A 19,419-nucleotide genomic window follows, 5' to 3' on the forward strand; every position below is an offset into this window, starting at 1 on the left:
ATTGTTATTTGGGTTTTTTTTTAAAAAAGAACTCTCCAAATTAGCACGGGATAAATTGATATCAAATTATTAATTTTAAATTAATTTTAATGCATTGTTTTATAACGGGTTTCAAAAATTCAATTGGAAACATAACAGTCAGTCAGCCGTCATTGGGATCATAAATATCTAATTTTGCATGGTCATCTAATTGCTCATACACATCGGGTTTTAATTTGTCGAGCCAAGGTGTAACATCTTTGTTATGTACAGCTTTGAGTTTATCATAACATTAAACATATTATCAGGCTTACCGAGAAGAGGCGTCACCTATTATAAGACCACCACAACTCTATGAAAATCATTGCTAAACATTATCTTCAGTATAAAACAATAATCTATCGTGTCATATCGTAATGCATCGTATATGTTATTGTTTGATATTATACAATATGATATACTATTATTTGATACAATACGATATTGTATCATGATACAGTGCGATATGGTATCATATGATATGATATTAAAAACATGATATTCTCTTTTACAATATCGTATTGTATCATATAAAGGTATATTGTGTTTTGTGATGTTGTACCTATGATATGATTTTTACCATATCATGCAATACAAGATTTCTCAGCAACTATTTATTGCAGATGCTTAAAATTTTAACACACTCTTTGTCTAGGCATTCCATACGTTGGGATCTATTTTTGTACCAATCTTTCAATTTCCTGTTAAATGTTGACTTTGTTTATTTTGCATATTCACATCAGCGCGGGGTATTACTAGTGAGCATTATCTCACAGATATCTTGTTCAAACCTGCTTTAAACTACTACAAAAATCGGAATCAATTTCTGTATCTCACGTTATCTCTATTTTACACATCAAAAGCTTTGTTATATGGGCAAGACTGATCAGGTATGAACAGGACTAGTAACTTTATTAATTAACCAGTTTCAACGCTCTAACAAAAAAAATTTGAGTTGTTCTAAAATCTTAAACCTGCCTAGTATGCATCTTGATAATGAAGACCTCTTTGTGATTCATTTACATAGTTAAATCAATCATGCAAGTGTGAATACGTATTTACATTTACTTTAAAATGTGATCCGCTTCAAATTAAACTCCTCCAGCCTCCGAAATCTATGGCTCAGATTCAGTTCCAAGTCTATCGAGTGTATCAGTATCACAAGATACATCCTCCATCCAAGTATTTTTAAAAAGATAAAATCTATAATAACTTGAATATGGCCATCGAAGGGCACCTGCTCAAAAAACGTTAACCTGCGCTAAAAACCTTGACCCCGACTTTGTCTCGGCGAGTGATAAGTAACTTTATTAAATTGAACCAATGTGGCAGAATCATTTTTTTTTCTATATAATTTTCTCTACAAAGAGAGTTATCTATCTTCAACCAACATTTAACTTCTGTAATTTAAATAATTTCAAAACGTTCTATGAAATTATTAGAACGATGTTGTACCGAAATATGGATTTTGATCAAATAAGATAGTCACAAATCACAATCAAATAAAACCAAATTTGAACCACGTGACTAAATGTGTTCGACTATTCCCAAACCGTTCGCCACCTTTGCTATGTCTATGCACCGTTAAGTTTATCTAAATGGAGACAGAATTCTGGAGGTACTTAGGTAAATCCATGAGAAAAGGTGTTCTCTTACACACATATTTACTGGGGTTGTTGTTGTTTTTTTTTTGGGGGGGGGGGGTTACAAAATTGAATATTTTTTAAGTTAAGGTGTATTCAGAGGCTTTCTCGTTTTTTCACTCTGCTAAATGACTGGAATTCTTTGACCAAATTACGGATTACAGTGTCTTGCATTGATTATCTTAATTCAGTTTTGTATTTCTCTCATCTAGACTTTCAATCATTTTTTTCAATCTTCCGCCAACATTAAAATAAATTTTCAATGACCATTACGAATAAACAAAACTGCAAAACCAGTGGATTTTTTTTTAAATCATAACACGAAAAACCAAAATAAAAATAAATTACTGCAACCTTTAAAAAAATCTAATTATATTCTTGCACAATTCTTTCAAATCCTAAAATCACTTTACAAATATATTTCTTTGAATTGAAATTATATGAGTTTTTCTTTATATACATGTATATATCGATAGATGTCAATATCCACGTTTTCTTAAAATATTCAAAGTTGTCCTCGCTGCATCACTTGCATCTTTCCTCACGGAATGCTCTGCTCAATAAAGTACCGATATATCAGAAAGTTTTATCACTAATAATCCATAAAACCATTTAAATTGCTCGTCGTTTGATATTTTTCAATGAATCGAGTAAAGCAACAAATCATTGAAAAAATAAATTGACATGACGTCAGGGAATCTTTATCGAAGCACGCGAATGTGAGCCTTGCACTCAAGCAAAAGAACGACAAATTATATCAGTTGGCTTTTATCTGGGATAAGTTATCTTATAAGATAACGATGCAGTTAGTTGCGTCATAATCTAGTAACTCTATTAATGTTTTCTTTTTGAGACAACTAATTGTCGTATCATACCCATTCAACAAATATAATGCCAGGAGCACGTAACGGTTTAACCGCCTGATGATAGGTCAGCTTAGTACATTGATGAATGGAGGATTTATAGAGATACCACCAAGGATTGAACATGGAGTGCAGTTTCACTAGAGAGAAATAACTTTTCTAATTGTGTAGACATAGAAAGAATAAACTTGATTGAACAAACAAAGAGTCCATGTGTACGAGTGCAAAAAACATCATTCCAGGAATAATTTTCTCAGTTGCAGAAGCGAACCGATAGATTTAACTAGACGTTTGTGATCAGTGCTATTCGAGTATACACGTTGCACCTTTAACAAGTAAAATTATTACAGACATTTTAACCAGGAAATTTTAAAAGCAGTTATTTCTAAAGAATTAGAGCTAACTTAAAAAGACATACTGTCCTATGTTTCTACGTTTACTGTTACCATCCTTTTTGTCATTTGTCATTATGTGTTACATTCAAACTCCACATAATTTTGAACTCTGTTCATATGTGTAATTTGTGTAATCTACTTGTACGTCATATATGATATGCCAGGATCAAAATTGTTGAATTTATCTGAGTTGAAGTTTTATTTCTCTTTTTTATTATATTTTTTTAAATGTTTACATTCTATGAATATTCCACCATATTATTTTTATGTCTATTTCTGTGTGAAAAGTTGCTGTAAAAAATCCAACATTTCATGATACTATAGTATTCTTAATCTTGTAGTTTTACATCCACCCAATTAACACTGATTTTTTAATAAAAGATAATCTTAAATTCATCATAGTTTGTGAAAAATTATATCTCCGTTTTTAGTTTTTAGTGTAGAGAATAAACTTGTGAACTATACCCAATCATACTTAGTCTTTCAAAATCCGTGTGCTCCACGAAATTCCAATTGTGTATAAAAGGAGAAAATTACTTTGACATCGGGTCCTCTTTGAGTGTCAGTGTTGGCACTGATGTGATCACTTAATTACTGAAAGCCGGTCTAAATCAATCAGTCCTGGACCCCAAAGATCACAGTCTGATTTTTTGACGCTGCCGGCCGCCCAGGATTTGGGAGGAAGAAAAAAGGTTACCCTCATTCAGTTCACATCTTGACAGATTTTTAAAGATATCCTTTCATGAATATTAGTTTCATCAATGCGCTGATAGAATTCCACCTCGTAATTGATAGAAGTCGGTCTCGAGTTGCAATGGCCCGTCTAATATATGTTGCGTCTGAAATTACTTTCCAAGACACATACCGCCGAAAAATGGATATAAAATTGCTTATTTCAAATAACAATTTCTTTTCAGTTAATGTACTTAGGCATCAAACTGAAATAAAATGACATAATTTCTGTCGCAATATAATTATGCAAAACTATAAAGTATCAGAAAAAATATTCTTCTATGTGTTAAAAAGAATATGTGTTTACGTAAAGAAGTAAGTAATATTTTACATATTTTGCATAAAGATATCCAAGTCAATTAAATGTTTATCTGTTTCGATATTAAGCACTTTCTTTGTTTACATTCAATGACAAATTCACATATTTAGTTGCCTTAATTTCACAGGCAAAAACGAGATGCGAAATGCCAAAATTTCATATTCTTATCTGTAAACTTTCTGTATATAAAAGATATGTGCATCAAGAAAGTACGTTGACATTTTTTTAAGCGTCACATCGCATCAGAGTGGTGTGATATTTTATACGTTTGACTAAGATGAACCAAGGGTTCCTGTTTTTGCGTACAATCTGTACCATTCCCTCTGTGATGTCATTTTTCAATGTTTAATCCCCAATATAGAACAAATAACACACCTTTGCTGCCCTATTCCTTGTTTGGCTGTCAGATTTCACAACTGCACTCAATTCCATACCTGAGTAACTACAAATTATCAATGAAAATGATATTTCAATTACATAGAAACCACATCGTGTAGGTAAAATTTACAACTTTGACACGTAGGTGTTTTAAATCCTGTTTGTACTTCCGGTTAATATGAAAATAAACCAATTTTTTTTTTTGGCTTTTAGATAATTTTACAAATTATTGAAGAGCTCTGTTTTATTTTGTTTTATCATAAAATTTCATCTTCGCTTCAGGTGACTATAAGTAATTTATTGCAGGTAAACACCACGGCGTCTTTCAAATCGAGGTCAATTGTTATTAATATGAAACGTCTTTGTTTTATTGGTCCTCAACACTCCCACTGAACGTACTTGGGGCTGTCAGTTTGATGGGTCGATCATTTACAAACAGAGTGTAACCAAAATCAGAGCCAATCCAATGATTTTCGTACAGCAATCCCCTATGGAGGCTGGATAGTCAACAAAAAGCCATTCGATTTATCTTAAATTTCTAGATAATTATGATTTTGTAAGCTTTAAAGTAATGTTCAATAAAGAAAAATGTCCTACATTTTAGTTTTGAAATTTGAATATATTCTTATAACTTTATGCAGAGCTCTTCATTTAAGGAGATCAATATAGTATAAAAATTGGTCTTGACCATCCAGCCCTCTTAAAAACATGCAATTATCTTTAACAAATTTAACTTTGTGTGACATACTTCACCTTGATTCAGTGATGATATCTATGGTCAGAATAAACGTCGTATATATAGAAACTGAATGTTTATTTTACATGATCGAGTTTAAACTATATATCTTCTGTATCTGTTTTATCATGCGAATAAAAGTTGTAATGGAATAGCGAGCCAGTCTTTATAACAGTTACTATCGGTGTTGTTCCTCTTTCTGACACTATAAATGTGTTAATTCTCACCATAGCGCTATCGTTATAGGTTATCATTAAATAAACAACTAAACCCTAATGCAGCATCATCAACTGTTTGCTCTAATCTCAGGGCTTTCTGTTTTACGAGTAGGTGTGCAAATCTGTTCCATTCATCTGCTATACAAATCTCAGAAGACTAGTTTCCCAGTCATCAAATAGGAAAGGCATTGCTCTCTCTCTCTCTCTCTCTCTCTCTCTCTCTCTCTCTCTCTCTCTCTCTCTCTCTCTCTCTCTCATAATTGCACTCTAAATTATCAAAACGTTTCGATAGTTGATCTAACCTTTACTTACTCTATAAAGTTTGTTTTTCTGAATCCGTATATATTAAAGTACCTTACGTTTTCTATATGACTTATGTATCTGTATCCAATTACTACTGGTAAGTAGGACACCGAACTTCATCTGTTCAACAGTTGAAATTGACCATGTAATTAATTAACTTACTCCGATAGCCTCCCTGTCTCTCTGTGTTTCCTGATTAAATTTTTTTTACAGTTGGTGTGGTTTATTTCCTCTAGTACATGTAGCACTTGGTGTGTGCTGCGCTATGTCCTGTCGACTTAGTTTTTGACCTACTACAGTACTACCGTATATGTACTTCTCTTCATTTAGCCGTAAATCTCGTGTTTATTTAGACGGGTCCTCTGAACAGCTCATTTAAATTTTCAGATACAAGTTACTGTAATTTATTCCAGTTTCTGTCATTCCACTTATTGCCTTTAGAACAATTACTCATTTCCATAGAGGGAAAACAGACTTTTATTAACATATTAATTGATGCTTTTTTCCTATGACTGGTGAAGACGGCACCAACTGGGATCCTAATGTACATGTAAAATTTAACTATCTTTTTCCTCATCATTGCATGGCTATTATACCAACAAGATGATACTACACATGTAGTGGCATGCAACTCAACTGCATTTCTATCTTTCTTTTTATCTTTCTCTCTTTATCTCTTCATTCGTGCAGATATCGTAATCTATCTTAGGTAAACATTTTTTTTTAAAACGCGTATTTTGATTTTAATCTAAAAAAAAAATACAAATGGCTACGGACCTCTTTGCATGCTAAGACAAATCAAGTGCACAGGAATGCGATAAGACCTAATCAATTGTCCTCAGTTGAGAAATTCGGTCTTTATTCAATATCACAGAACAATACAGGAGCAAGTCTATGTTATGTCGTATGGGAATGGCTTCTTTCAGGACCTGAAAAAAGGTAGGTGTAGACAGTGAAAGGCTTTTGAACTGAAGACAGTGTTATGTTTCGACAATTTCCGTTTGTTAACAAGAATAAAAACACATATCCTGAAGGGAGACACTAATTTTAAAATGGTTCTCTAATTACCACTTGATTAACACGTACACAATGGGTTTCTAAGTCTTATTGAATTTCTAGCAATCACAAGTACAGACAAAGACAGCTGTAGCTCATATCGTTCATGTGTTTTTAATATATTATTCAGTTTAGTAAAAGCTCATAGATTCCCACTTGGAGAATGTAATTACCAAAGTAAATTCAACGGCCAGAAATCTTCAATTTAAGATGTTTCTTCAATACCCTGGTCTAACCATTGAAAACTTCTTAGTGGGATGTTAATGATAATGGAACACACGTACTCTTCTTCGATAAAAATCTGGAGAGTATTTTTCTTAGAGCTCTGTTCTATCAGAGTGTCTTGGCAAAGGACCAAGGTTATCTGGTCAGCGGATAGAATTATTATCATTATTATCAAGAAAGCTCGCCTTCAGGTTTTCACCACAGGTAAGCCAAAAAAAACCGATATTAACATGCATACACAGGTTACCGTATTGTACAGGTGTCTTTAATGTTTGATTAGATTGTTATAAAAAAAACCGGGACCCATCGCCAACTAATTTATCAAGTTCTTATCTAGCGCAAGTGTTATAATGATTAAATCACTGGGCCGCTTACGCCTCTTATGTAAATATAATAATTATTTCAATGAGTTGATGTTTTCGTAGACTTGTGTTTATTTTTTAAGTTTCGTCTCGCAGGCGGAGCTTGAGTTGCCCTCGTGGAAATTGACCCCCGACGTCAGTGAAAAAAAAACCGGAAGACAAGTCGCAGTGGAGTGTTGTTGTTCATATATAAAGTGTTTCCCCTTCATCAAACATGGAAGACCGTAAAATTCGGCAGACGACAACTGACTGACGAAACTCGCCATCTAAAAATTTAAAAATTAAGCAAAATTAAAATGACGAGAGGAGCAGAAGACGGCAATCCCTGCAGAGAGGAAAATAGGGGACGAAATCTGTTCATTCAAATTTTTGTGGATTTTATTTTACTATTAGCAGGTAATTATATTTATTCATTTATTTTAATATTGTTTTTAATATTAATTTGTTTACGAAATTATTCTTGACTTCTACTGAAAAGGGATCAATGTTATGTTTTAATGGCGTTTATCTGAATGCTTTCAATTTATACATATGTACATACATCATGTGATGCATTTGTTGAAGCTAAGCGAATATACATGTAGACAATCGTTTGATATTACAAAATGAATAAAATATGAAGAGAGATAAAATTGCAGCTGGTAGATAATTTCATGAAATATCATCCTATGACCTGCAATTACAAGTGGGAGAGAGCGAGAGAGAACTCTCCCCATCAAATTTTTATTGACCTTTTTTTATAACCCAATGATTGTTTATCGCTATCATGCAGTTATAAATGATAAAAGGTTGAACATTGTTGAATAATGTAAGCAAAACGGAAAAGATTACGTTTTAACATCCTTGAATGCATTCGTTTTTCATATTATTCACGAGGATATTTTTGTTAATATAGATATAAATATAACAATGAAAAGACTCGGCAATTGTTACGCGTCCACAACTGCATCCTTTCTGTCTATCTATCTATTACTCACTAACTGACAAAACAAAAAACTTCAGAGGCCAAAAGGTTTCATGTTAATGAATGCATTGGGCTCACGTGGGTCGTCATTAACATTCGTACAAGCGGATTTTCTGTCTTTGTTGTTCTTGAATTGGCACACACAGCTGAATCAGCATCGAAAAGAAAGACATATGATTTTAATTTTTGACTCGCATTATAAATCACTATCATTTCAATATATTCGTTTTACAAATCGTTTGATAGGCGCATAGCCACTGTATTGCGAACAATTTAGGCGACGGGATTTTAAAATATTCTGGTATAAATTCAGGAAATGTAACATAAAGGACTAACGTTCGGTTCCTAAGTAGTAATGTAAACATTACAAGTACTGTACATACAGTACTTATTATAAGTACATGAATCATCCTACATATATGTACGCACTCATTTAAGAACAATTGACCAACTTGAAGCTGCCATGCGCCATGGTACATTTTAACTACATACTCTAGCTGTGTCCACATCCTTTGGGTCATTGTACTTTTCATTGTATAATTCCTACTCATGACATCAGATTATGTATGCTTGTATCAATTTCAAAATTTCAGTTTGCGAAAGATAAAAATGAGCAGAAAAATAAATCAATTAAAACGAACACTGTACTCTTTATTTCCATTATTCTGTCCGTGGTTCAATCAAAAACATCTGTGTATGAATTATTATTTTCCACGTTTATAAACAAGCCCCCCAAAATATTTTTCATCTGGTTTTGTTTAGAACGGAACGGCAACGTAAAATATTGTATTAATTAAAAAAAATAAATAGAGAAAAGAGTATGCGAAAATTGTGTATTACGTATAAAGAAATAGGGAAATCTCTCTCTCTCTCTCTCTCTCTCTCTCTCTCTCTCTCTCTCTCTCTCTCTCTTAAATATACACTACATAAGTAATGTATTTTTTGTGTTTTTGCACAACGACTAATGCCCACCTGTTCTCGTCATATTCTGCCCTATGTTCAGTTAACGGTTCACGTCGGCCAAAATTAATAACAATGTTAATAGTTTGTGTCATCATAACATATGCACTCTCGTCAATTGTATACAATTAACACAGAACCGAATATGCGCGTTTCTAAACACAAATTACTTGCTGAGAATGCTTGCATGATTTTTTGTTAGAAAGTTAAGGTTTTGAATTATCTTAACATTTTTTCAAATATAATATGAAGATCTCGAAAACTCGGATTTAGCTTTTAAGAGTTCGTATATATTCATTAGAAAAGTTTTGGAAAGTTGAAACAACTGAATTTTAATTGTGATTTTTTATTTAAAGAAGAAAAATTGTCTTGTAAGCAAAAGATGAAGTATTAACGAGATTAAATCAACTTTAAGATATAGTCTGCAACGAACGCCCCATGGGTCTAAAAGAGAAAAAAAACTCATCTAACTTCTGACTCCGATAATTAACAACGTAATACATCGTTATCTTTTAAACTGATAACCATGCCAGCGATTTTTGGCAATTCATGCACATATTAAATTATGTATTTTCAAGTTCATAACCTCAATAAGCACTCGGAAGCGCGCATGCTTCATTTGAATTACGAAATATGATTTTTGTTTGTGTGCTTTCTATCATACAGGGCGCGGGACATCGGCTGATATTTGACCTCTTTTGGTTTTTACCAAATTAGCTACACGTTAGTCGCTCTGTTTCACAAACATATTATGCGCCGTTTATAACTGCGCTCTATATATTCTATTTACAACAGTTGTTCATTCATGATAATGTAAAAATTAAAACTCTTTTTGAAAACTTTTTTTCTCTTACTTTTTAAGCAATTTTCATGAAAATCTCTTTAAAAAATACCAATCTTATTAAATCAATGCTCTGGATGTGAAGGATTATACATATATCAAGGTTCATTATTAATGCCAAGGATAATCATTAAAACAGAATGATGTAAAAATTAAAACTCTTTTTGAAAACTTTTTGAAAACTTTTTGAAAAAACAGATTAGTATTTTTTAAAGAGATTTTCATGAAAATTGCTTAAAAAGTAAGAGAAAAAAAGTTTTCAAAAAGTTTTCAAAAAGTTATTCTGTCAGTTAGGAAAGTACGGGATTATCAAACTCTATTTGTGATCATAAATTCGAATAATTCGAAATGTTATATGACGTTTCTTTCCATTTCAGTGGGAGTCCCTGTAATTGTTTCATACAATGGAGGAATTCCACCTTTCCGGCGCGGTTTTTTCTGTGACGACAACTCCATTAAATACCCGTATGTTGAGGACACAATTTCCGACGCAGTGCTCATGGGTGTCGGGTTCACGATGGCGTTTATTTTGGTGAGTGAGCCTAAACAGCACGTCAAGCCTCTTGAAGATATTGACGTAGAAGTATTTAAACGTTTTTGTAAGATTTTTATCAGAAGTTGAATTTTTGTCACACTTAATTCCACTCTTGCACTTCCGCGCAAAACCCTCTGCAATACAGCTATTTGCACGTTTTAAAAACCTCAACATTAAGGATAATGCTTCAAACACTTACATTTTCGGAAACGATATGCTTCTATTGGGAGCCAATTATGCCAGCTTCTGGGTTTTTACCAAAAAAAAAATGGAAAAGCAAATCGATCTTAAGTAAAAGGTTTTCATGCTGGAGGTCTCTAAAGAATTGCATAATTCTCTTATCAATGAGCAAGTCAAAAGATAAAGTAGAAAACATACCTTCTGTTCTAACCGTGTGAATATTATCTTTCGTTTTTGAAGAAATGAATCGATGGCTTGAATAAAGAAAAATAGATTTATGATCGGAAAATGCTTAGTTGTATATTGCACCTGTCGACGAACGTAAAGATTTTGAAGATTTGGCAGAAAAGAGTTTTTAGCTTTTGACCACCCAACACGAGAATTGTATTAATTATCAAGGTAAAAGGTCAAACATTAACTACTTTTTTGTAATTGTTCAGAGAACAAACCAGATGTACCGATTTTAATATAATACTATATTATTTACAGGTTTCATGCAATACTACACAATATCAAAAAGTAAAACAAAAATTGTTAGATTTAATATATATTTGAGAAAAAATAACACAATGTCGATGAAATTTCTTTTTTGTCTATTTAAATTGCATAAAGATTTTTAAAGATAGCTGATGATGCGGTGCTTTGTATGACACATTACGACACAACGCCATCACATTGTTTTAAGAATTAGAATGGTCTTATATTAAGCTAAAAATTGAAAAAGTATTATGCTAAAAAAAACCCAATCCAAAAACAGTTAAGAATACACAGACATGAGAACATTATATTAGTAAGTGTTAGAAGGGATTGTGACTTATGAAACATTCAGGATTTGTCACAATCCTAAAAAAATGAAATATGAAAAAAAAACCTATAAACACAGTGTATTGTAACTAGAATCGACCTAAACTTATTTTTTTGGCATATTGTATATACATACAAAAAGTGTCAAAGATACATGTAGGGTACTTTCCGCCACCTATCAAAACTGGGTTTCAACAGTTAGTGCTTGAATTGATTAGCATTTTTGGTCATTTTAATTTCGTATATTCATATTATCATATGAAATCTTATGGTATTTTTCAAACTGCTCTTTTCAAATAGAGTGTCGATGTGAATAATTCGCGTAACCGATAATGGTTGTTTCCCTTTTTAAAACTTCAGCATTGATTAGGTTTTGTTTCTTATTTTGTGTAAGGTGTTGAATTAGTTGCAAAACTTTATTTTACAAGTTCTCTAGTTGTACCCAATTGTGTTTCAAGAAGATGAACAAAGTACTTCAAGTTTTGAAACAAATACCGAACAAGTGCCCGTAGATTATTACACACTACAAAAAGGTACTCCAATCCAAATTACTTAAGGATTCAAATGACATGGTTAATTTAGCTTTGCGCAGTGGCGGTACCATAGCCAGTGAGGTTAATCCGAGGCGTGGTTATTGCTAGTTGAAAACTATACCCAATACCCCGCGCAGTGGCCTGAAACATGGCCGCTAGCGCAATTTTTGAATGCTCCTACGGGGGCTGAAATCAAACCAAAGTAGAGTATAATGTTAAGGTAATCCTGTGTATTATCATGAAATACTTTCCCCATTTCAAATTAAAACAAAAGGCGTTCATATTTTATTTCCTCTGTTTAGGGATTCATGTTACAGTAACAATAACATACTCAAAAGAATAAAACGTTTTTACCATGGACATTGGACGTATCGAAAAATCAATCATTGGAACACAAAAATTGCATAATTCAACAAAATCATCACAGAGTAGCTTAGATTTAAGAACATTTGTATGATACTCATGTAACAAACTTGTGGTGAAGTCTCCGGAAAATAGGACTCTGCCATATTAAGCATACTAGTAGTCATTATATAAGCTTTGCATAATGCCAATACCTTGTTTAATTTCTAACTGTCATTGTCATATGGTAAATATACTTCAGAAATAAAAAGCAGTGTTGTATTTGATAATGATTGTTTTATACCAGAAATACAATCAGAAAAGTCGCAGGGTATTCTCTTTTTTTGACGGAAAACTGCAGCTTAGCATTTTTCAACGACAACTTTACGGCATGAGGATAAACAGTCTGACCGCGAATGAAATTCTGCGTGTTACCGACAACGGTTGTTTCCCTTTTTTAAACGTCGGCGTTGATTAGGTTTTTTTTCTTATTTTGTGTAAGGTGTTGAATTAGTTGCAAAACTTTATTTTACAAGTTCTCTAATTGTTCCCAATTGTGTTTCATGAAGATGAACAAAGTACTTCAAGTTTTGAAACAAATACCGAACAAGTGCCCGTAGATTATTACACACTACAAAAAGGTACTCCAATCCAAATTACTTAAGGATTCAAATGACATGGTTAATTTAGCTTTGCGCAGTGGCGGTACCATAGCCAATGAGGTTAATCCGAGGCGTGGTTATTGCTAGTTGAAAACTATACCCAATACCCCGCGCAGTGGCCTGAAACATGGCCGCTAGCGCAATTTTTGAATGCTCCTACGGGGGCTGAAATCAAACCAAAGTAGAGTATATGGTAAAATAATCCTGTGTATTTTCATGAAATACTTTCCCCATTTTTAATTAAAACTAAAGGCGTTCATCCTTTATTTCCTCTGTTTAGAGATTAATGTTACAGTAAATAGATAACATACTCAAAAGAATAAAAACGTATTTACCATGGACATTGGACGTATCAAAATACCTATCATTGGAACACAAAAATAGCATAATTCAACAAAATCACACAGTAGCCTATACTAGTATTTTACAACATTCGTATGATACTCATGTAACAAACTTGTGGTGAAGACTCCGGCAAATCGGACCTTGCCAATTTAGCATAATTATATACTAGTAGTTATCATATACGCTTTGCATAATGTCAATACTTTGTTTAAATTTCTGAATGCCATTGTCATATGGTAAATATACCCCAGAAATAAAAACCGGTGTTGTATTTGATAATTTTAGTTTAATACCAGAAATACAATCAGAAGAGACGCACGGTATTTTTCTTTACGGAAAACTGCAGCTTAGCCTTTTTCAATGACAACTTTACGGCATGAGGATAACAGTTTGAACCCGAATGAAATTCTGCGTGTAACCGACAACGGTCGTCTCCCTTTTTTAAACTTCAGCATTGATTAGGTTTTGTTTCTTAATTTGTGTAAGGTGTTGAATTAGTTGCAAAACTTTAGTTTACAAGTTCTCTAATTGTACCCAATTGTGTTTCATGAAGATGAACAAAGTACTTCAAGTTTCGAAACAAAAACCGAACAAGTGCCCGTAGATTATTACACACTATAAAAAAGTACTCCAATCCAAATTACTTAAGGATTCAAATTACATAGTTATGTTAGCTTTGCGCAGTGGCGGTACCATAGCCAATGAGGTTAATCCGAGGCGTGGTTATTGCTAGTTGAAAACTATACCCAATACCCCGCGCAGTGGCCTGAAACATGGCCGCTAGCGCAATTTTTGAATGCTCCTACGGGGGCTGAAATCAAACAAAAGTAGATTATAATATTTAGGTAATCTTGTTTAAATTGATGCAAAACCGAGCAGTTTCTCTATGCTATTTTTTTGTAAAAAAAAAAAAAAAGGGGGGGGGGCAAAACTTAGACTGATAATTGGCAAACGTAGCATCGTTTAAAATATTTATTGCGAAGTTGATCTAAAATACAATAAACATATGGAAAAGCTTGAAGTATACAATTTCAAATTAATATGAAACAATATCTAAAATTAATTTTTCTTTATAGGTGATCTTTGTTGAGGTTCCCAGGTACATGTCCTCCAAACTACCGATGGCGAAGTCCCGGGAACTTGTCATTTGTGTCAAGTCCTGCTGTGTCTCCCTGCTTGGGTTTGCAATCACTATGGGATTTGTCCAGTCTCTGAAATACTCGGTGGGAGCACTTCGTCCACATTTCTTAGATGTCTGCAAGCCGGACTTTTCGGCATTTAATTGTAGTCAAGGGTAAGCCAACTTTTGTTGATTTTAATTAGAGAATACATCAAAATACAATGTATGTGCATGTATGTCATTATTATTGAATGAAAAAGTTTCATGAATTTGGGAGGGTCAGTGCTTTTTTCTGCTTTTACATGTTTAACTGAAAGTTATATGCCTTTACTTGGTTTAAAAAATTATCGATGAATTGAATATTTTTAGAAGAATTATCAGATACTTTCATTAATTTTATAATTTTCATAACATAATGAATATGTAGTTTGTTTATTATATTGTTCATACCTCAAAAATATTGAAAATTTGATTTATTTTTATAGGTATATATCTCAATATACGTGTACCGAAACCAAATTCAGCGATTCCATTTTGAGACGAAGTAGGACGTCATTTCCGTCGGGGCACGCAGCATTCTCGATGTATATAGCCGTGTATTTGTCAGTAAGTATAAGCATATTTTGACGCGCATCTTTTTTAATGCGTTTGTATTATAGGGCATTTTATATTTGAAATTCAAATATTTTAAATTTTTCTTTAAACTTTTCATTCTACATATATAAAACAATAAAACCTGATCCAAATAACATTTTGACAGTGAATATAATTCGATAATTCCCCAATACCTTCATGAATATTCATCATATAAGTGGATAAGATTGTTAAAAGTGAATTTCAAAGAGACCCCAAATATTTATTACTTAAGAGGGTTCTTGACCTTCTAAAGAATGAAACACAAAGGATGGTTAAATGGTTATTTCCTTTGTATTCTACAGTACTACATGTACTGCGCTTACTGTAAGAGCTTTTAATCCAGAAGTCCTATTCCATACAAGGTTATAAAAACTCGTTAGGTTCGATCTTCCTACAAATGTATAAAATTCATTACAATACATTCGTTCCTAGAGCATATTTTGATACATACATGAAATTTCTCTTACAACTCTTTAAAAAGTCCTTAAGTCACTTTATTTAAATGTAATTCAATGCAATCATTACGAAGCATCAATTTTTTCATACAATTCATTTTAGATACTAGTATTTCAACGATGACAGGGATTCTCCTCAATTTTGTTTGTTTTTAAGATTTAATATTTTTTAAAAACATTTATTTTATTTTATTTTTTTCCGTATAGCTTTTCTTTGAGGTACGATGTGCGTTCTGGTTTTCGCGCTCCCTAAAGCCTCTCATGCAAGCTTGCCTGTTCTTGTTCTCCGTCCTTGTCTCTGTGACCAGAGTCCAGGATCATAAACACCATCCTCATGACGTCATAGCAGGATCGATCCTAGGAATCATAGTAGGACTTTTTGTGGTAAGTTCGCTTTTTCGTTTTTTTTTAAATAAACAAAAAACCTTCCAACTTTTTCTTAACCCTATTCCCTACACGCGAGATTGGCTTGCAGATGGTTTCGGTGGATAATCTAGAGACTGATTTTTATCAATGAGCGACTCTTGCCTTTTTTAATGATGTGGAAAGTCTGTCTGATTCTTTCGATATCATTGTCTATTGGGAGCCGATTTTTTTTGTTTAACATGCGTCAAAATAAAGCAAAGATTGAGTTGCTTTTTTGATAAAAGGGTCAGATTAAGGACAAAGTTGATATGGGTATTTGTTTTAAAAAAAAATAGGAAGATGGATAAAACAATCATTAATCATGTTCTCCTATAAACTAAAAATGAATGGATGTATACAATTTGTAATGTTTTGTTTACAAATACATCCAGATGCACGTTTTTTATATACATTGAAACAAAATTAATCTCTCGTTGGGGTTTTTTTTCCAAAGAGGTACCGGTATATCAAATCTACACGTTTTTTTAAATTGCTTTAATTAAATTATTCCAAATGGCATCTTTGGAGTCCGTGTAAGCACGCATAGATTTTAACTGAGTTATCTTATGTTTTAATCCTGCCTCATAATGGCGGATAGAAAAAGTTTGTTTACCTCATCTGTAGATTAAAACGAATGGCGATGAAGACAAATGCTTCTCGGAAGATTTACAGATGTTCTCTAGCGTTTGAGGAAATCTAATTACAGAGATATAAACACGTTACAAATGATTGCCAGTACCACGTGCGAAGCAAAATGTTTTATCTCTTTAAAAAAAAAAGATAGAGAAAAAAGTGTGTATGGATCAAAGTATACTCTTTCGCAGAAAATTAATATGTCTGCTAAGATGAAATTTCACGCGTTTTCATTTTATATATCAGAACTTTTTAGACAGTTATTTTTGGTCCTTGAGCGATTTCAGATTGATAAAGATCATTTGCAGAAGGGGTCTTCCTTCACCAAAGTGTCGGTATATAATCTTTGTCGTAAATAAACACCCTTTGATGGTACTATATCAACCTTTGGTTGCTGAATTCAACCTTTTTTTTTTCTTTGAATTTAACATCTATCATGACCCAGGTTTATCTTTGAAGTTTTCCGATAAAATTCGACGATGGTAGATGGTTGTTTTCAAAATGCTTTGCGATAATGCATATTGCCTATAAAGTGTCAAAGGATGAGAAAGATGCGGTGGTTCATATTGACTTTTAGGATTTGAGTTCTTTAAAGTTCTTTCATGGACATGAAAAGTTAATTTCAAATATTATTTAGTGTTCTGAAAAAAAATATCGAAATCAATAATTTTTTAGATATCAAGATTGCGTGGTTAGCGAATTAACTAGTATCTACCTTTTCCAATTTCGATACAATACAGTATCGAACATTCTTTTTCTTTATGTACTTTGAAGAAGTGCAAACTATTTCTTTACTGCGAATAAAACTGTCTTTGATTAATATGATAAAAACAAAGAAATGATGTTTCTTGTGAAGAATTTGACGGAACTTATTGCCTTAAGTTTATCCAAATTCTTCGAAAAAAAAATTTCAAGTTAACAAATTTTTGTCTGAACTTTCCATTTCAGTTTTATATTTAATTAAAACTTAATCAAAATGGATACAGTCAACATGCCAATATTGCCTTTTAATTTGTTTTTTTATAATGCTTGGTGCGCTACTGGTAGTGAACTTATTTTATCACGAAGTCATTCAATATGTTAACTTACAAACTACATGCATTATAATACCTATAAACACACAAGCTTACTTCATCTACTGCATGTACTTACAAAGAGAACAAAACATCAACATTAGGTATGTAGAAGATCAACCATTCGTGTATTAATAACCAATATGTTTTATTACAGTTCAAAACCCTTGGAGAAAAGGCAGCAAGGTCACGTGAGATCAATTTGTTTGTGCCGTTTCTAAGGAAACAGGATACAGATTCTGAACCACGGACGCCGACCCCTTTATTGCAACATGACCGAACTTCGTTCCTCCGACTATCAAGTCAAAAAAATGAATGCAATGGCAACTACAGTTTCAACAAATCTTCGTCAAGTCCATCACTGACCAATGAAATTATTTGTCGAGATGGACTTCCGGTTTGAGTCGAGAGTGCGCACACAAACTTGTTGTGAAAATACAAACAGAGGCTTTGTAGGTGTTTGCAGTAGATTCCTTTAGGTTTGTTGCAGACCATGTACGAATATTCAGAAAATTCAAGAATAAGCATTTCTAGAATTTGTATTATTCAGGAAAGAGAGATGAGGAATTGTGAGTACAAACACTGAACAGTTCTAATAAATCAAGTACTATCTTACAAGTTCCAGAATCGATTTTCATGGATCAGATACTTACAAAACAATTATTGTAAACAAAATAGTTTTACAATATCCGTCCTTTGGTAACTGCAAGATTCTTTGCATTTCGTGTTAAAATCGTTCAACAGTATTCGCGAATGTTTTTATAGAACAACAGAGAATTTGCATGCAAATGGTTGTCACTATGCGTTCATCATTTTACATGAATCTACATGAAACTGTCATCGTATCTGTTTACCATGTGGAAATTCTCTAGAAATCTTTCCGAAAATCTTTGTCACATCTTTGTCACGGATCTTCAAACGGATGTCTGTTATCTAAGTAGATTATTATGCTAATGTGTATAAAACTATAAAGTGTACACGTTCTATAGTATATACTGTAAAGAGCCACACGATTTGCTTGCGTCGTGTCTGAAACGGGTGTCATTAATGAAAAAAAAAATGTATGATATTTCATGTGATATGTGATATAAACTTGAATGTTGTATATTTAACGTTGTACATGCAATAAAATACAATATATTGATATGTAGAAAACAAAAAGACATGCTTGTACCTTTACGATAAACCTGTACTGTTTATGTTTCAATATAATAGGCCAAAGAATAATCACTAGTTTAATTTAAGTTGTGGGTCATTTGAATTTTTCCTGGCCCCTTTTTATTTTTAGTAAAGGAATGTTGTCCGAAATTAATTGAATATGGATATCGTAAATTAACCCCGAGATACCAGAATTACTTTTGGTAGGATGCTTTTATGTTTTAGTTACGTTCATGAAATCAATGTTGTTCTGTGTAGGAAATGTTTTTGTCCAGGAATATAATGGCATTTCAGGAACTTAGGATACAATAAATTTTGAAAATTCTGAAAAAAGTTTGCTGCATGATTTTTTTTTGGTCGAATTTGAGAAGAAGGAAAAAAGTCTAGCTTATCAGATACCACCAATCAAGATAACTCTTCAGACATTTTACGAGTTGATTTTTTTCATCTGATCTGCTTTAGAACATAAAATGGCCTCCGGTTCTACAAGTGAATGTCACTTTCCCTGTTTATAGAAATGTTACT

The 19,419-nt window shown here is 32.7% G+C and overlaps 1 protein-coding gene and 3 non-coding genes across 5 annotated transcripts; all 4 read left to right on the top strand.

The window, feature by feature from the left end:
- The first annotated feature begins 6,945 nt into the window (after window positions 1-6,945).
- On the top strand, window positions 6,946-18,910 carry LOC105342753 (phospholipid phosphatase 3). 2 transcript variants are annotated; one of them, XM_011449782.4, is made up of 7 exons: window positions 6,946-7,090; window positions 7,345-7,644; window positions 10,391-10,545; window positions 14,491-14,708; window positions 15,020-15,140; window positions 15,833-16,009; window positions 17,894-18,910. In XM_011449782.4, exons 2-7 carry the CDS (start codon window positions 7,545-7,547, stop codon window positions 18,137-18,139), a joined length of 1,017 nt encoding a protein of 338 aa, XP_011448084.3. In that variant the 5' UTR covers window positions 6,946-7,090; window positions 7,345-7,544; the 3' UTR covers window positions 18,140-18,910. The 2 variants fall into 2 exon arrangements, with proteins under 2 accessions (XP_011448084.3, XP_034314559.2); XM_034458668.2 differs by lacking the exon at window positions 6,946-7,090 and having other exon boundaries at window positions 7,314-7,644.
- Window positions 12,113-12,251, top strand: LOC117685013 (U4 spliceosomal RNA). Its single transcript, XR_004598753.2, has one exon. It is a non-coding gene; the product is annotated as a U4 spliceosomal RNA (small nuclear RNA).
- Window positions 13,096-13,234, top strand: LOC117684980 (U4 spliceosomal RNA). The gene has a single exon (XR_004598723.1). It is a non-coding gene; the product is annotated as a U4 spliceosomal RNA (small nuclear RNA).
- LOC117684981 (U4 spliceosomal RNA) lies at window positions 14,087-14,225 on the top strand. Its single transcript, XR_004598724.2, has one exon. It is a non-coding gene; the product is annotated as a U4 spliceosomal RNA (small nuclear RNA).
- Window positions 18,911-19,419: the final 509 nt, after the last annotated feature.

The sequence above is a fragment of the Magallana gigas genome, chromosome 7, assembly GCF_963853765.1.
Source record: "Magallana gigas chromosome 7, xbMagGiga1.1, whole genome shotgun sequence".
In the NCBI taxonomy this organism is placed as follows: Eukaryota; Metazoa; Mollusca; class Bivalvia; order Ostreida; family Ostreidae; genus Magallana; species Magallana gigas.